The sequence below is a fragment of the Mustela erminea genome, chromosome 4 (genome assembly GCF_009829155.1).
Source record: "Mustela erminea isolate mMusErm1 chromosome 4, mMusErm1.Pri, whole genome shotgun sequence".
NCBI lineage: Eukaryota > Metazoa > Chordata > Mammalia > Carnivora > Mustelidae > Mustela > Mustela erminea.
The window spans coordinates 105942487-105961587 of NC_045617.1; the positions used below are offsets into that span (position 1 = coordinate 105942487).

At 36.4% G+C, this 19101-nt stretch overlaps 1 protein-coding gene across 6 annotated transcripts in view; it reads left to right on the forward strand.

Moving 5' to 3' along the window:
* The first annotated feature begins 1595 nt into the window (after nucleotides 1-1595).
* PHF3 (PHD finger protein 3) overlaps nucleotides 1596-19101 on the forward strand; it is an 86936-nt gene continuing 69430 nt past the window's right edge. The window contains exons 1-3 of one of the 6 annotated variants that reach the window (XM_032340365.1): nucleotides 1607-1704; nucleotides 2494-2632; nucleotides 12333-12601. In XM_032340365.1, coding sequence (XP_032196256.1) covers nucleotides 2631-2632; nucleotides 12333-12601 — 271 coding nt within the window. In that variant the 5' untranslated portion in view covers nucleotides 1607-1704; nucleotides 2494-2630. Of the gene's footprint in view, nucleotides 1705-1925; nucleotides 2015-2493; nucleotides 2633-12332; nucleotides 12602-19101 lie in introns of those variants that run through there. The other 5 variants (XM_032340366.1, XM_032340368.1, XM_032340367.1 and 2 more) reach the window with 5 other exon arrangements.

The following is a 19101-nucleotide window of genomic DNA, read 5'->3' on the forward strand; positions in this document are numbered from 1 at the left end:
CAAAAAAAACCTCATTGTAAAGGCAAGTTTTCAGGGATGGATGAGTCAAGGCAGTGGATGGAATTCTAGGATTCCAGTAGAATTAGGACAATCTTAAACCTCCTTTGTGGAAGAGCATTTAGCATTGGGAGTGCTCGAAATACCAGAAGTCTGGAGAGAGTAAAAAGAACAGCTCTTCACCGCATGCCTGTGAGCTATTATTCTACTCCGCACAAATCTCACAATGTGGACTACAGTTGGCATAAGGCTTAAATCAACAAGTAAAAGTTTCTGAAGAGCACAGCAGGTGCTGGCTATCATTCTTTAGTGGGTACTGTAATGGTTCTTGCAAAGAGAAGGCACAGTCCCTGTCCTTAAAGGGGCTCATTTTGGTCCTAGTGATGACTCGCAACAATTACCTCATAGTGCTTTTAATGGGCTGAGATAGAGGTCAGCCCAAGCTGCTGTGGAAGCTCCTAGTCTAGACCAGTGGTTTTCAAACTTTTTGGTCTCAGGACCCCGGTACGCTCTTAAAAATTACTGAGGGACTTCCAAGAGCTTTTGTTTATACGGGTTATTTACCATCATAGGAATTCAATCTAAGAAGAAAACATTTAAAAAAAATACAACAAAATTCACCGTTATAATCTGTTATGAAAAATACATTTTCCAACAAAATTTAATGAAGAGTGGCATTGCTTTAAATTTCTGCACATTTCTTCAATGTCTGGCTGAATAGATGGTTGGATTGTTCTATCTGCTTCGGCATTTAATCAGTTGCTACATGTTTTGGTTGAAGAAGATGAAGAAAATTTGGCCTTAAACATTTGTAGCTGTCAAAGCTTCTCTAAAAGGTCTCAAGAATCCTTCAGAGGATCCTCTTGATACCTTTTCAGAACTGCTGACTTCGACCAGGAATGAATCTTGGAGAAAAAGACTAGCTATTTGGAGACAAGGTGAGAGTGGAGGTGTTTAATGATGGGCCTGTGGTGCACACCCCGCAGGGATTCTTCGGCAAAGGGCTCATCTACTCCGCTCTAGTCTACCATTCCTGAAAGAACACCCAGTTAATGAAAAGCATCGGGAGGGAGCAAATCTGATCATCAATATTACATTAACTATGAAACCTTCGTGCTTATTACAATAGAGAAAAATCGATCTATGCCTCACCCCTTCGGGCCGCCCGCGAGACGAGAGCTAAAGGCCCGCAGGCGTGCCGCGCCCTCCGAAGACTGGGAGGGGCGCGGAAGCGCCGTGGAGTGGAGTGCGACTGCCGGGGCCCCGCGGAGGCGCGGCGCGGGAGGGCCCACACTGCGCAGGCGCAGCGTGCAGGCCGCGGCCCCCGGAACGGTAAACAGTGGGGTCACGTGACGCGTCCCGGCTTCAGCCCCCGCGCCGCCGCCGCACGCCGATGGCTGCGGGGTCTCGCGCCGCCGCACGGTCCCCACGAGGCGAGCGACCCTTGGGCCCTGGGCGGCGGCGGCTGCTACGAAGATAAAGAGGGCGGCGCGGAAACCAGGCTAGTGTCGTCAGCGGCAGCCGCTCGGCCCGGTGAGGAAAAGAGGCTGTGGCAGCGACGCCGACGTCCTGCGCGTACCCCCTCTCTTCGGCACCCACCGGGCCCCCTCCTCCTCCTCGGGGGCGGCGGCGGCGGCGGCGGCGGCGGCGGCGGCGGCCACCATCTTCCTCTTGCTGCCAGTGGTAGCGCTCGTCTGGCGGAGCTGGGTGAGTTGCGGCTCTGGCCGCGGCCAGGGAGGGAGACGGGCAATCCTCCCCTCCCCCATTCCCTTCCACACGCACAGCGCCTCCGCGGGCCTCCCCGCCCCTCCCGCGGCGGACACTCCGCGCCTTTCTCCCGCGCAGCCGGGAAACCTCACCGGCCTCTTGCGCAACGTCCTCGGCCTGCCCGGGCGGCGCCTCTGTAGCCCGGGGACCGTTTGGACCGCGGGCTGGGAGGGAGGCGCGGCGGCGAGGTCGCCAGGCGGAGGGTCGGGACCGCGGCCTCTTCCCGGCTTCTGCTCGCGGGCCTTTGGCGGTGAGTGTGCCCTACCGCCGCGGCCGCGCGGGCGCGCAGGCCCGGAGGGACCGCGGGCGCTGCCAGGAAGGCCTGGCCCGCAGGCCCCCGGACCGGGTCCTCCGGACCTCTTCCCTCCAAAGGAGTCCGGCTTTGCGCTTTGGGCCCCGGGTCTGGGAGGCCAGGATTGGCCTTTGCCGCGAGGCCGAGCCCCGTCCCAGCTTTTGGAGAGGGGGGAGTTGGCGCTCTATCCATCCTCCCGCTACCGCGCGCTTTTGTGCTCGGGACCCAAACTGTCGACTCCTTTTGCTTAGTTTGAAATGGGAAGCCTAGAATCTGGCCCTCGGATAATACGAGTAATTTAATGAACCACTTGTCGATACGTGCGTGTTAATGGTGCTAAATAACTGATCACCTGACACGGGGGGGGGGCGGGGAGGAGGGAGAAAGGGAGAGAATGTTGGTACCGCGCACAGTCCTGTTTCCCTTCTTTCCCCCAGCAATGTGTTGCCGATGACCTTTTCCCATCTTTGGATTTTTAAATGCTATTTCCTAGAGACTATGATTCGAGGTAGTTTGCATGATTATTGGTGCTATTCAGGAATCATTCGCAGATTATGATCATGGATAATCATTAATGTAAGTGGCAACAACGCTTCGATATCTACCTTTTTAAAATCTTCATTACATGTAGAGATACTTCATTTTAAAAGAGGCATTGGTTACTGGGCCTTTCCCAAATGCTTTACTACCACATTTTAAGCTAAAATTTAAAAAACGATACAGTAAACTATTTAGGGAGTACTTATATAGTACATTGTTCTATTTAGTTACTATTTTGGGGTCGAACTTGTCTTCCTTTTTACAAACTGGTTGTTTGAGATCTTCCAGAACTACGCCTCCATTACTCATTCATTTCCTACCATTTTTTGATTCTTGAATGAAGTGTTTGGGATTGTGAAAATGTTTGTAGATGTGTTTGTGGTTGGAAAGAGACGTGAGTTAAAGAACCTGGAAATCTTTGCAGCATTCTTCTGCTGTTTTTGAATTTGTATATTCATTCCAGAGCACAGGAGATGTGTGAAGATTACTATTTCGGGTGGTTTCTACCTTCACTACTAGTCGACCTTTTCTTAATTTACAATAATTATTTTCTGTCCAGTTATTCTGTTTACTAGCCCTATGTTACAATGATGATTTTTTTTCTCCATCATTATCACTATTATTATTTTAAATTATAAATTTCATTTCCCTATGATAGTTACATAATTTGAGGGGCCTCGGGAGCTCTTGTTGCTCTGATTAAGCCACACACACACACAGTTCAGTCCGTTCTTGAGCTGCAGAAAGACTTCTGCTCAACTGTAGTGGGCCACTATTTAAGTATGCAGAATTACAACAATAGATTTTAAGCTTTATTTGATAGCTGTACTGGTGATTTGTCAAAAGGATAACAAATGAGTTACTGATGGGACCAGTTTTCCCTTTTTCCTTGCATGCTTTATAGGTCTGTTTATTGATGAGCATGAAAATGTGATTTATTATACTGCTTTTGCATCATTTGGGAGGGCAGTGAACTTCCTTATCTATCACACTGATTAGTTTTGCATTCCATGACGTTGGGACAGACTTCACATAACTTTAGTTTATGCGTGGATGTACTCATCTGTTGCATATGCAAATAAGTCAGATCTAAGAGGAGTGATGTGTAAATGTAGGTGAAAATTAGCGTTGGTTAAATGCAAATTTCAGAATAGAAGAGTGGAAAGGAAGTTGTCTTTATGTTAAAATCCTTTAAAACCATTCTATTAAAATTTAAAATGTATTGAGAATGGAATTAATTAAGAAAGGTTGATAATTTTTGACTTAAGTAATAACCTGTTAGTAAAATTATTACTGATAAAAGCTTGGAAGGCAGCAGTTGACAATTTGGATTACTGCAATATTATCTTGAATTTAGATTTTTACACAGTATGGATTTTACTTGGGAAAAACTGATGAATGTAAATTATGCATACAGTTTGGGCTTTTTTGAGTGCTAAAACATAATGGTTATCTTCCTTGTTAATATGGTATTTACCTTTTTGATACAATTTGCTTTCTTAAATGTGCACTTTTTTCCTTGTTTTTTACACGGATTTCTCATGAAATCCTTTTTATTTATTTGTCTAGAGATAAGATCTTTTCTTTTTTTTAGTGAGCTAATGAGATTTGTTGATAAGCATCTCAGGTTTGTACATTACCCATACCTACTTCACCAGTGTTGTGAAGTATCAGGAAGAGGGCTGATTTCTTTCTTTCTTTTTTAAAAATGATTTTATTTATTTGACAGAGAGAGATCACAAGTAGGCAGAGAGGCAGGCAGAGAGAGAGGGGGAAGCAGGCTCCCTGCTGAATAGAGAGCCTGAAGCCCCCGAGATCATGACCTGAGCCATGAGCCCAAGGCAGAGGCTTAACCCATTGAGCCACCCAGGTGCCCCAGGAGGGCTGATTTCTAAATATTTTCATTCATCTCCATTTCAGGAATTCTTTCTGACATGTGGCTGCTGATTTCTTTCTTGTGTGGAACAGTACATCTTGGGCTCTGTTTCTCATTTCTTCTTGGAGCACCTCTGAGAATCCTGGAGTATCTTTTCAGAGGCTTAGACATTTTATTTTTTAAATTACAAAAATGACTTGGCAAATTGTTAGACACTTAAAAACAGTACAGTTGCATGTTGAACAGCAAAAGATAACTCCCTTTTAGTTGCTGCCGTTTGATTACTGGGAAGAGGTATTTGAGGGTATTGGTTTGATTCAAAATACCTGAGACCCAGGTGCTGTTTGTACCCTCAAGAAACCTGGACTAGGCTGAGAAACAAGATTCAAAGACACAAGATGTTAAATCATTGCAGTAGAATTAAAAGAAGAACTTGCAAGAATTACAAAAGGCATTGTGTGAGGAATTGTCAAATGTATAAGCTGGACACTTACTCCTAGGCAGTGTGTTTAATTTAGATCATTTTTTGATGGTCAGGGGATTTTCATTTTTACGATCATTGTACTATGAAGAGAGGTGATGGATGAAGAGAAAGAATTTAATAAAAATTTCAAGATACTATCCAGAAGTTTTAATTTGCACAGTCTGTTAGAAGAAGTTTTAAATGGCATAGTAGATTGTACAAAAAGGCTAAACTTAACAGTTTTGGTTCATTCATAATTTGTGTGAGTTGGCCACATGAGAAAATTCTTAAATTGTAGACTGTAAAAATAAATTGCAATTTGTAGTTGATAACTTCCAAAATGATGTTTATGCACACTCAGGATAGCCACTATATTTTTTATGTGTAGGGAGTGGCTAAGTGTGTATTTTCTAGCTATTTTGGAAGAAGTGTATGTCGCTTTACTTTGAGTATTTTTGGGATTTCATTAATGATATATTAAGAACAGAATAAGTATGTAAGTAGAGTGCATTAAGTATAGTAGTTTAAACGTGCAGACTCAGGAATCACACTGCCTGGGTTCCAATTGGGGTGTACTGGATATGTGACCTTGGGCAAATTACATAATAGTTTGGGCCTCAGTTTGCTCTTCTGTAAAATAGATAAAATAATTGCACCTACTTCACAGTGTTGTTGGGAGGAATTAATGAGATAATGTATACAATACACTGAGCTTAGGGCCCGGCTCATAGTATTATGCTAAAAGTACCATGTTAGCTTGGACTATTATTACCTCGGCCATAGTTTTAATGATGAACTATTTCCACTGTTTCTGTGGTTAATCCAAACTGCTAATGCTTCCCATAATATCAATAGGATATAGTTGTTAACTTTGAAGTTAACGCAATACAGTTAGCTTGTATAATTCTGCTTTTGCCAGTTTCAACTTGTACCTGCTAGTTCTTTTTCTAGATTCTTAGGTCTTTAGTATTAGCATGGCAGACACCTTGGGTTCTTACATATTCTTTTACCTGATAAATTCAGAAAAGTTATGAACCTTGTTGCTGCTTATAGATTCTAACCAATGAAACTGAAGTAGAATTTGATGTGTGTGTTTAGAGCAGTTGGTTAAGGTTGCCTGGCTCTATAGAATTGTGCTTTCTAGAATTGTGTCATACCACATGGTCTAACCGTTTAGTGATTTTCCTTACCTCTATCCTGGAAGGATAACCTTTATTCATCTTTAATATTGTTTTATTATGGTGGTTAAGAACTAACCTTTGTCTCAGAGCAGAATTGAGTCCTAGCTCTGTCACTTACTTATTCTGTAATATTGGATGTAACGTTGCTAAACTTTATCCCTCCTCTTACAATTTAAGAATAATAATAGTATCTTCCTAATTGTGTGGTTGTGAAGATTAAATGACATGCATTTAGGTTTAGCATAGTGCCTGGCACAGAGTAAATATTCAATCCATTTTACTTTATAAACAGGGAGTGTAGGGTGTAGTGGTAAGTGCATTAATTCTCGAATGAAATTTTCTGGGTTCAGATTTCATCTCCACGGCTTACTGTAGCAAGTAATTTAATCTCCTTGATCCCAGTTAATTTCTTCCCTCCTTCCTCCATTTGTTTCTTTCTTTGTTTCTTTGTTTATAATATAGCGTTGTTGTGAGGATTAAATTAGTAAATGTAAAGCAGAGTTTCTTTAGCAGTTTTCTGGCTGGATAACTCTTTGTTGTGGGGCTTTCCTAGTGCATTGTAGTAATTTTACTAGATGCCAGTAGCCTGCCCTCCAGTTGGTGATTACCGGATGTCCTCTAGAGGGGCATAATCACCTCTGATTGAGAATTACTGATGTAAAGCGTGTAGAACATTGCCTGATGTGAAATTAGAGCACATCATTTTATGTGTTTCATCACCATTAGTAGTAGTACTTTTATTTTTCTACTACTACTGCCTCTTAGAAATTTGTTCATGGTAAGCATGCCTGATGAATTAATGGCTTACTTTAAACTGTAGTGTAGGGACTGGGAGGCACCAAGTTTCCACTCCCAGGGCCTTTGCATTTAGGTCTTTGCCTAGAGTGCTCTTCTCCATTTTTATACAGATCATGGTTTCCAGTTTTTGGATTACATGTTGCCCTATAATAAGCAACGTCTTCATTTAGCATTGTATGTAGAAACCCTCCTTCTCCCCTGTAACTATGACCCTGTTTAATCTTTCATCATAGATTTTATAATCTTCTGAATATATTTGTACCCTCCATACCTCCCCACCATACACTTACACACAAACATAGACTGTATGAGACAGAACTTCATCATGGGATAACCTCTTAGGGCCTTTGATAGCTTTACTGATTTATCGTTAGATTTAGATCTATTTTTTTTTTTTTAAGGAGATGACATTATAAAACACATAGTTTTACTTTGAAGATGTTTCTGGAAAGGTGAGATAATTTTAATGTAAAAGGGGATTTATGTAGAAGTATATATATAAAATATATCTGTGCTATTGGTGCTTTCTAAATCTTTCTGCTTTCTATTCATACATGGAATAATACATGTGGGTTTTTTTTTTAGCGTAAACTAAATTTGGCTGCAGTATATATTTTTTTAAAGGTTTTATTTATTTATTTGACAGACAGAGATCACAAGTAGGCAGAGAGGCAGGCAGAGAGAGAGGGGAGGAAGCAGGCTCCCTGCTGAGCAGAGAACCCTATGCGGGACTCAATCCCAGGACTCTGGGGTCATGACCTGAGCTGCCGGCAGAGGCTTTAACCCACTGAGCCACCCGGGTGCCCCTGCAGTATAATTTTTTTGAGTTAAGATAAAACAAGTATTTTAAAGCAGTAAATATCTTCAAACTCAGATTAAATTTTATTCAGAATGTTGGTAGTAATACTTATTTTTTAAATTGTATTCTGAGTCTTTCTAAATGGTCTGTTAGGACCAGACTCTGTTGTTCATAATTAGTGCTTGCTATTGCCTTTGTCTGGAGTATTCTCTGGACTTGGAGAATCCAGCTGCTTAGATTTTTTCTTGACCTAGTAAGTTTCACCTTCCTCTGTGAAGATGTCTGCAGTCCTTCAGTATGACACTTTCATATTTTGTTGTAATGTTTATGTATTGTATTTGTTTATGTCTATATTCTTTTATATTGTGCGTTCCTTGACTATTGAGTGGTATTTGTTGCACTGTTACCTATGATAACTAATTAAGTGGATTATCCAAATTCTCTGACTTAGCTGAATATATTTTATGGTCTGTAAACATGAGGTGTGAACTGAGAAATAATTTCTGATTTTAGCATATATATATTCCGTATCAATTTTTAATTGGATATATATGTATCAGTTTAATTGTATATATATGTATCATTAGCCACTTAGCATACACCCTAGATAGGCTTGTTATGTTTTATTTTTCGAAGATTTATTTTATTACTATTTTTTTTTATTAGAGGTGGGGAGAGACAAAGGGAAAAAACAGAGAATCACAAATAGCCTTCACACTTAGTGTGGAGCCTGCTGTGGTCTTGATTTCACAACCTTGAGGTCATAACCTGAGCTGAAAGCAAGAGTTCGACGCTTAGGTGACTGAGCCACTCAGGGGCCGGTTGAAGATTTTATTTTTAAGTATTATCTCTACACTCAGTGTGGGTCTTGAACTCTCGCCCTGAGTTCAAGAGTCGGATGCCCCACTGACTGAGTCAGCCAAGTTCCCCTGTTTTAATTATTAAATTTATAATGCCAAGTATAATGAAGCATTTAAATATCGTTTCATTGTAAGATATAGAAATTTGTTTAACTGAAGCAGTTTGTTTAATTAATAGATATTGAATCAACTCTTATTTTTATTTAATTAGATCTGATTGTTTATCCACATTATTAAATATCTCCCCAATTCTATTTTATTATTATGTTTAAATACACTTGTAAACAGTATCATTTTTAAAAAATTTATTTATTTAAGTAATCACTACACCCAACTTTGGGCTCAGACTCATGACCCTGAGATACCAAAAGTCACGTGCTCTTTGACTGAGCCAGCCAGCTGCCCCTTCTCTAATTTTAGATTAGTGTTTTAAAAAAGACTAATTTTGGAATAATTTTAGATTTATAGAAAAATTGTCGACACTGTGTAGAGTTCCTATATATCCTCATCCTAATTTCCTATTTGTTACATCTCACATAATGCTAATGCCTTAATCAGAACTAGAGATTAAAATTGGTGCATTACTATTAACTAACTTCCAGGCTTTATTTTGATTTTACTAGTTTTTCTACTATTGTCCTTTTTTGTTGCATGATCCAACGCAGTTTACCACTCTGCATTTAGTAGATTAGTATGTTCATGTTAAGTGAATTAATATTCCTGCAATCAACTTGTTTGTTTTCCAGTTTAGTATGGAAGATGCTATTATTTTATTTTTGATATTGAACACTTGAAACTGATTTTTTTAAAATAAATGACTTTATACTTCCATTAAATAATACTTTCAAGATAGTTTTGTGGGATGACTATATATTATCATTTTTGGAATTCTTTGGAATTACCCCCAGAGCCGGTTGCAACTGCTTATGAAAAGTCAGTTTTACTAGTGTACAACAGTTTTACAAGAAAACTAGTCTTGTGATATGCTGTGTAGAAATTGTCTTCTTGGGACCCTTAAGTTTGGGATGCTTTATACCTTATTCTCTGTTGGAATATTAAAGATGTCTCAATGGTAGCTGCTTAGCAAACATTCATTGAATGAATTAAAAGTATTATTAAAGAAATGTAACTTTGTTATGCCAGTCCTTCTCAACATTTGACCATGGAAGCTTTTTTCCTGATGTGCTTATTTAAATCCAGATAGAACACACTTTGTAAGTCATATACCAGTTTTGGCCAAATACCTGTACTGGAAAGTTTGGCTTACCCATCTTATTTACAGTATGTTTTACTTTTTTTTTTTTAATTGGTCTTTAAAGACTAAATATTGTCTACCATTGAGATTAAAAAATATGCCACAGGCTTTTAAAGTAATTTTTATAAAGGAGTTTTGGCATGGTTTACTAATAGCAGTGTTACTGAAAAAAATATGTTGCATATTTAGATTGTTATTTAGAATGGGCTGGCCTCCCTTACCTTTGTGATTTTGAGTTGTGTGATCATAATTTCTGAATATTCTGAATATCTCCATCACTTGAAAGCACACAGCCAGTAGTAACCGAAAACTGACTTCAGGTGAAGTTTGTAGAATTTACCGGATTTGTGTTGCTAGTGGAATGAATGTGTTTTTAGTAGATATAGCGTACTTTTTTTTTTTTTTTTTGAAGGAAAGTTAACTATTTGCTTTCAGAACTGGAATTGTCTTTTTTTTTTTTTTTTTTTTGATTCATCTGAGAAAAAAAGGTTGCTAATTGGGATGCAGCTTTGAAGAGGAAGTAGTCTTGGATTCCAGCACATTCAGATAAACTAATTTGTCTGTAGTTCTAGCTACTTGATTGTGTAAACATTTAGTAACATTTTTGTAAATTATTTTTAACTGACAAAAATTTACTATACTAAAATTTTTTTGGAACTTAAAAACATATTAGGGAAGTATTGGTGAAGTATGATAATTGAGCTTTCCTCAGTTACTGAGACTCAGGTAACGTTTGGGAATTAAAACTTTTCCCGACTTTTCATCAGCATTGTGAGCTATAATTTTCTTTTAATATTATAGTTAGAAAATGCATATAAAATAACCAGCAAATCAATCAAATAATATTTTATTTCAGTGTTTTATTATATTTTTAACATGAGTAAATTGCAAAATTTGAGAAGTAATACTAAAATCCTTCTATTTAGAAGGGGATGAACTTTTATGAGAAAGAGGAAATTCTCTTTCTTTTGGTTTCAGGACTTTAAATTGAGCTACAGTAAACTTTTCCACTTAAAATGAACAGGTTTATAATTTCAGCAGAGGTATACATTCATGATTTAAGGCATTTTCAACATCTCCCAAAGTATCTGCTTGTCCCTTTGCATTCTAGCCTTCTGTTATCCAAGGACCCAGGCAACCACTGATTTGCCAGGAAATTATGGAAAATTATTTTTAAAGAAGAGCCTTTAATGAGTCAAATCTAGTCAATTTCTAGCTTTTGTAGCTCAATATGAAAGGAAGAAGTATGGCTATGGGCTGTGGAGCCTTGACCTAGGACTGAATCTTGGCTGTTTTGTGGTTTTGGGGGAAGACATTTAAATTGTTCAAATGAATTTTGTTTTAAACAAATTATTTACATGTTATTTTCTATATAGAGCCTATTACTATTTGAAATAAGTGGGTTAAATTTAAGTAAAATGATTAGCAGCATATAATATATTACCAGTAAATTGTTGAGAGATTTTGGACTTCCCCTTCTTTCATCATTTTTATAGGGGAAAGAATCAATGACAGTTTGAGGAAATTTTGCTGGCTTTGGAGCCAGTCTGAAAATACTTGGAATTTTGAACCAAAGATGTTCTCAGTCAGTTTTCTAGCTGACTGAATATTATTAGATGTTTTTGTTGATGCCTCCCCTCCACCTTCCAAAGTATATTGGTTCAGTTTTTTCTGAACCAGTATTGAAAATTATTGAACTTTTGACTAAACGAGTCTCTTCTGGGCATTAGATGACCTTTCTAAGCAGTACCTAGTATCAGTAGGCAACTAGCTTTACATCTGTATATATTTCACATAACAGTAAAATAATTTTAAATCTCTGATATGTTGTTTTCTTTTCATTTATCTCATTTTATACTAAAAGGATAAAAGGAGTCCCTTTAAATGCATGTATGTTCATGTCTTTGCTTGCATATGTGTAGGTTTTTGAGTTTTGATTTGTTGGGTTTAATTAATAGTTTCTTTCCATTTTTTTCTTCCTACCCCTAAAAACTACCTTTTCGCTCTATATTACCTTTCTATAAATAATTTAAATGCTTTGTAAATAAAACAAGGCTGTTTTGCAGTTTTAGTAGGTATGGGACAATAATTTGATTTTGGCTCTTTTATATTGATATATTGTAAAAGCAGTGTCATTCTTAATTTATGAAAAGATTATGGTTAAAAACATATGGTTTTTATGGTTTAAGCCATGTCATTTTTTTTCAACTGTATGAAATTAATGGATTATATACATAGGTTCCCCCCCCCAATAATGAAATGAGTAAACATTTAATAGGATTTCTGGTAAAATGATATTCTACATGTGTGATAAAGAAACATTTTAGTAAAGACTCATTCTACATGTCCAAATGTTTATTCTAAAAACAGTGAGGATTTTTTTAAAAACAATTCAGAAATACCTAAGTGTGTTCTTAGACTCAAAACTATTAAAATAATTTGGTTTTAGGTGATTTTCAATTGATAGCTTTATTTCTTATGGTATTTTTTTTGTCTTTCTATAGGGCTGAAAGACACACAGAAGTCTTCATGGATATAGTTGATACATTTAATCATTTAATTCCTACTGAACACTTAGATGATGCCCTATTTCTAGGATCCAACCTGGAGAATGAAGTCTGTGAGGATTTTAGTACAAGTCAAAATGTCTTAGAGGACTCGCTGAAGAACATGCTCAGCGATAAGGATCCTATGCTAGGATCTGCAAGTAACCAGTTCTGTTTGCCTGTTTTGGATAGCAATGATCCCAATTTCCAGATGCCTTGTTCAACAGGTAATTCTTACTTTTTTTTTTCTTTTTCTTTTTTTTTTTAGTCTGCAATTTAAAATAAAACATTTTCAGCAGCATCTTTTTTTTTTTCCTTTTTCTTTTTCTTTTTTTCTTTTTTTTTTTTTTTTTTTGGTGAGGGTAGTGAATTTAGGATTCTTTAATTTGAATTTAGAGCTGCTTTTCTTGACGTCAGAATTAGACTTTAAATTTTCTTCCGAGGAAAGTGGAATTATCGTTGAGGATATGGATGTAGATAGGATGACCAGTGACTGTATAATTATTTTCTAAAGGGGAATACTTTTTTAGAATTACAGGGGTGCTGTTAATAGTTACATCATGACAAAAAGTACAAGTTGGGACTCTCTCTAGTATTTAGGGATTTCCTAGCAAATTGGGACATTATATCACTCTAGGCCTGCTGGACTCAAGGGGAACTGCTGTGTTGAGCTTTTTCAGTGTCCCTCCAAGCCCTTTAAATTTAATATTTTGTGTGCTTCCATTTCAGGTATTTTGACTTTTTATACATGTATCTTAAAATCAGAGAAAGAACTCTAGACCTGTGCTGTCCAACTTAGTAACCACTAGCCACATAAAACTGTTAATCACTTAAGAGGAGTCCAGTCTTAATTGAGATATGCTGTGAAGTGCACATTAGATTTTTAAAGACTCAATATGAAAAAAGATGTAAAATATATTTTACCAGAGCTTTTTAAATGTTCATTACATTTGCAATGTATTAGATACTTTTGGTTAAAAAAATATGATTAAAATTAATTTCACATTTTTACCTTTTTTTAAAGTGGCTATATGTAGTGTGTGTACATATATATGTATATAAAGTGGTTTGCGTTATATTTCTGTTGGATAACACTGCTCTAGGTTCTGTAGTTGAAGTAACTGAAAGATTGAGGTTAGTAACTTTCCATAAGGCTAAACTAATTCTTAATAAGAAATTACTTCAGAGATATATTAATATGTGGAAGAACATGTAGGTTTTCTTTTATAAAGCAAAGCAAGTACTACAGTAAACTTCGGGGCAATTAGCTATTTCTTAACCTAAAATTAAATAAAGGAAAATCAGCTTCACATGGAGAAGTTAGGCTTCCCCTCACTGTTCCCTAGAATAGTTCACAGGTTTATGTGGTCTTGATCTTTCAATGACTCTAGATTTTTGCGCTGTAGTTTTTCAGTATAGTTTTTGTTTCCTTTTAATATTTTCTATCTAATATTTTAATAATATTTAAAGTTTGGATTAGGCTGGCCTGCTGTTGATCCATAAATTTGTCAGATTATTCTGCTTGAAGACCTCAACACTTTGACTATTAGGAATCTTGATTTTAACAACTCTTTAATGCTGAGATCTTTTGAATTGCTTGCTAATGGTGTATCTCTGAATTATATACATTGTGTTGTGTTATTGCATAGGTTTACATTGTTTCTGTTGTATTCTAAATGTTACAAAGCTTTAAAAATTTTGTTTTATGTATGCATTGTTCAAGTTTTTTACTTTGGTTCCTGTGTCAGTACAGTATACCTAATTATCTCTATTGTCAAGTGCTTTTGACGGTTCTTGGTTGTATGCATAGTTTCACAGTTCAGTCCAAATTCAGGAAAAACATTTATTGAATACTTCTGTGCTCGTTACTGGCAACATTCTTAAGGATGTTATGCTAGGTCTGAAATTGGCAAATATATCATCTTGTTAGATTTCTTAATTTTAAAATTTCAGCCCTTTAGTAATGCTACTGGTATTCCTACTTGCTGTCCCCCTTTTTTAAAAAAATGATTTCTGCTGTTATGAAAAGTTTTTACTGATGTGAAAAGTCTCTTCAGTTTGATGAACATCTCTTATATTGGATGACTTAGAACATCTTTACTGAACTACTTAACAGTTTTTTTGAGGTATGATTAATACTTGTTTGTGATTTTATTATCTACAAACTAACTTTTTAATTTAAGAACTTAAGTGAATTATTTTCTAAAATTTTTTTATTATAAATTGCTATAATTTATCTTGGTTCTGAAGCAGAATTGTTGGTATTAACATGTATGTGTAGTGTATGTGTTTTTTAAATATGTAGGGAATTTGTGGAGGAAATTTTAAATAATAAAGCTCTTGTGCTTAGGATTATTGAGATTTCTTTCCCACAAGGTAGGGCATTTATCTTAATTGCTTCAAAGTTCCTTTTGCCCTTTGGGATATTTAGTTGAGTGAAAGAGCTGTGTATTTTCTAATGACAACAAAAATGTCATTTGAATTGAAAAAATTGTTTTGACATAATTTTAGATTTAAGAGAAAGTTTGAAAGAAGTAATTTTTATTTTAAACTATTTAGTAAAAACCTTATATGGACAACTTTTCTAAGTTTAGCTATTCACATACTACTACAGCTATTTTATTATAAAATAAAAAGGACATAGTTTTTACCCAAATGTTTGTGAGTCCATAGGTTTTTACTAATTGTCTTCAGCAGGGAAATCACCCTGGCAGTATTCCCCATGTCAAGAAAGCTATAGATTATGGTTATTTTATAACCTTGTCTTAGATAGTGTTAAAATTAGCAAACAGAGTAACTGTTTTGTTCTCTGCTATGCTGAACCAAGTTGATTTGCTGTAGTTGTTAAAGATTAGTTTTTGTTGACATAGTTGAGCAGCTTGCATGTATTTAAGTTGTCTCCAGAAATCATAGAATAGCTTTAAAAATTACAAAAATAGGAAAGAAACATGGAAGATTACTTATAAGGTTCTATTCAAGGCAAAAAAGTTAGAATGCTAATTGTTTCATTTTGGGAAATAACCCGTAGATTTCTTATCCCCCCTCACCCCCCTTTTTAATGCTTTTAACTCTGAAGTATTTCTTTATGTACGTATTGCCATATTTACATATGGTTTGTAGATTTGCCCAGTAAATATTTTTTTAAATTTAACTCTAGTAAGGGAAATCATTAAGTATTGGGGACATGTTTGGTCTTTATTATCAAGCCAGTTATTGGTATTCTTTAAAAATCCTCTTATCCTTAAAATTAAACTTAAAATTAAAATATTTGCCCAGGTAATAGGGTCAGGATGCCAAGTACATTATATAAATACTTGAAGAATAGATATAAAATCATTGAAATGGTTTTTGAAAAACTGGTGGTAAAGAGTGTCATGAAGAAATACTTTATCATTTTACAAACATGTTGCCCTTTTATATAGATGGCTAGGATTCATAAAAGTGAAGTAAATCTTGTATTTAACTATATCTTTACATGGGATATTGAAAAGAAAAGTTCAGTGTCTGTAATTTCGTTTATTTTCTTAAGACCAGGAAGACAGATACATTGTAGATACATGGGTATTCAGAGTAGCCTTTCATTCAGATAGCACTCATGGCTACTGTACCCTTCAGTAATATCAAGGTGTTCTTTCGAAGCTACATCGTGGCTTACAAATCTTCATTCACTAAATTAAAAAAAAAAAAAAAAAACAAAAAAAAAACGCAACCAAAAACCAAAACTTTCCGGTATCGTGGTGTTTGGAGATTAGACAACCCCAAAAGTTGTTAAATTCTTATAGGTATCTTGCTTATATGCTTAATTTGACTAAAGTGGGTATGTTTAGAAGAGAGCAAACAGAAAAGTTTGTAGAGTTAGAGTTATAACTTAGTGGAGGAGAGAAAATGCTGGAAGATGGGAAGAGTAGGATATAGTAGCAGCCATAGATCCTTGAAAATTTGTCACATTGGCAAGATATTTGACTTTTTAATGGGTAATGGGAAAGAGCTAGGTCTATTATGTAGCAGTTAGACAGAAAGAACAGTTTAAGTAGCTAAAAGGAAGAACTTGGGGTTCTTACCCCCAAAACAGAGTAGTAGTTTTCCTGGGGATATGAGATTTACACCTTTCTTTTTCTTTTTTTTTTTTTTTTTGTTATAATTGACTTTTGCTCTGCTTAGCTTGATGTAGTATAAAGCAAAGTATATCTTAATTTTACTTTGCATTGAGTATTTAATTTTCTTTTTAATTTAAAATCTGAAATCATGGGGCGCCTGGGTGGCTCAATTGGTTAGGTCACGATCCCAGGGTCCTGGGTGGGCTCCCTCCTCAGCGGGGAGTCTGCTTTCCTCCCTACCCCTACCCTTCCACTTCGCTCATGCTCTGTCCCTTATTCTCAAATTAATAAAATTTAAAAAACAAAATCTGAAATCACGTCTTCATCACTCTATCCCTAATTAATGTCTTTAGTTTTTTCTTTTATCTATTACTTAAAATTCACTTCATTTTTATTCCTGTAGTCCATTGTTTATTTAACTTAAAAACAAAATAAAGACCTTGGATTAAGACTAGAACAGTTTTTATTCTTTGGGTTGCTGACTGAATCTTTTTTTTAATTTAGCTTGCATGTCTGTGCTTTTATACAGGCTGCTTTTTTCAAGGTCTTGGGCATTTGGTTCTGTTGCATCTACCTTTTTTGGAGGTCTGCCCCACAGGACCCTTTGTCTTGTTCTTGTCTGGGTTTGCCATTCTTTAGGCCTGTTGTATATCTGTCATCCCTGATCTCTCCTGCTGTCCTGAGTAGAGAGTTATTGTTTGCCTATATTTCATTTACTTTCTGTGCCCTCCTAATGACATACTTAGTAACTTTCTGATGACATCATATTTCAGTAATAATTTGCTTTATATAGAAAACAAAGTTGAATATCGCCTTTTTAAAAAAAATTTTAAAGCATTGTTTCTTAGCTTTCTAGTATCTGGTATTGTGTATGGGTTGTCTGATTTCTCCTATGAGACTTATGGGTTATTAAGTGGCCATCCCTGCACCCCTGCTTTAGGATCTTTTCTCTATCTTCTGGTGTTTAGTATTTCATGTTGTGGAGTACTTGGTGGGCCTTTTCAATTTGAAAAGTGAGCCCTTCAGCTCTGTGAAATTTTCCTGTGGTTTTTTGTTTTGTCTTGTTTTTTCCCCTACATCTTCTGGCCCTTTCTAGTGCCCATGGGTTTTTAAAAATCACTTTCTTGCTTTTTTACCAGCTATTTTTTTGTCTTTTTAAAGTTCACTACCATATTTCTGTCTCTCTGAATATTTAATTTTGACAATTACATTACTGTTTCTAAGAACTCTTATCTTCATTTGTACCCTTTAAAAAATAATTAATTAATTAATTAATTAATTTTATTAAGTAAGTTCTGTACCCAGTGTGGGACTTAAACTCAACCCTAAGATCAAGAGTCACAGGCAAAAAAAAAAAAAAGTCACAGGCAGTATGTCCTGAGGCAGCCAGGACTCTCTATTCATACCATTTTAAAAATAGTATTCTTGGGGTACCTGTGTGGCTCAGTGGGTTAGACCTCTGCCTTTGGCTCAGGTCATAGTCTTGGGTTCCTGGGATCGAGCCCCACATTGGGATCTCTGCTTGGCGGGGAGCCTGCTTCCCCCTCTCTCTCTCTGCTTACCTTTCTGCCTGTTTGTGATCTCTGTCAAATAAATAAAATCTAAAAAAAAAAATAGTATTCTTTGTTATAGGGATATAGTAAAAGTCTCTTTATAGTCTGAATTGGTTTCTGTATTTGTATATTTTGATCTTTCTCATTGTGTTGCATACTTTTTCCAAATGTCTAATTATTTTTGGTATTTTGTTGGTGTTTAAACTTGAAGAATTGGAAATTTTTGACAGGTTTGCTGTGGGCTAAGTGAATCTTAGTTAAATAGCCTGCACTTGTTTTAGGAAACCTCTGAATGCCGGGTGAGAGGTGCTTTTTCATTAGGTATTAGCTGTCTTTGTCTCTCAGTCTTGTTCATTCAGTTTCAGTTTAGGGTTAAGAAAGATTTTCTTGCTTGGGAGTTAATGCTTGTCTGTAGACTTTGTTGGGTGGTATTAAAGTCAGGAGAAAAGATGAGGTTGACCACTCAGCACTTGGTCCTTATGTTAATTCTTTATTTCTAGCCCAGTCGCTACAAATGCCCTTTGCTGGGTAGGATTTTTTCCTCTTAAGTTGCAGCTCTTTTTGGCTCTAAACTGTTACTTTTTCATGCTTTGTTTCATTAGTCCTATTTAGTTTTCTTTTCATCTTTCAGAAGTGTGTTACACTCTTTCATCTGTTTGGGGAATTCTGCATATTCTTTGTTATTATGGGCTTTTACCTTTTATTCCTTTATTCTCATTTTATTGGGATTTAGGGAGAAATAGGAGGTAAAAGTTGGCCATATGAAGCCAGTGACTCTTTTAATTAAATTGGATAAAATTTCTGATACCCAGTAATTCCTACCTAAGACTTGGAATCCTGTCTATTATTATTTTGCCTTTGTCAGTGTAGAATTACCATTCTTTATTTCTTCTATGGTCAGTTTGCATTTGTTCCCTTCTTTTTAAGATTTCTTAGCCTATTGCAAGTTTTTTCTTAGTAATAAAGGTATAAACAAACTTCTCAGAGTTTGCTGGTATATTAGTCAATAGTTTTTTAAAGAAAGAAACCAGTGTGTGTGTGTGTGTGTGTGTGTGTGTGAGAGAGAGAGAGAGAGAG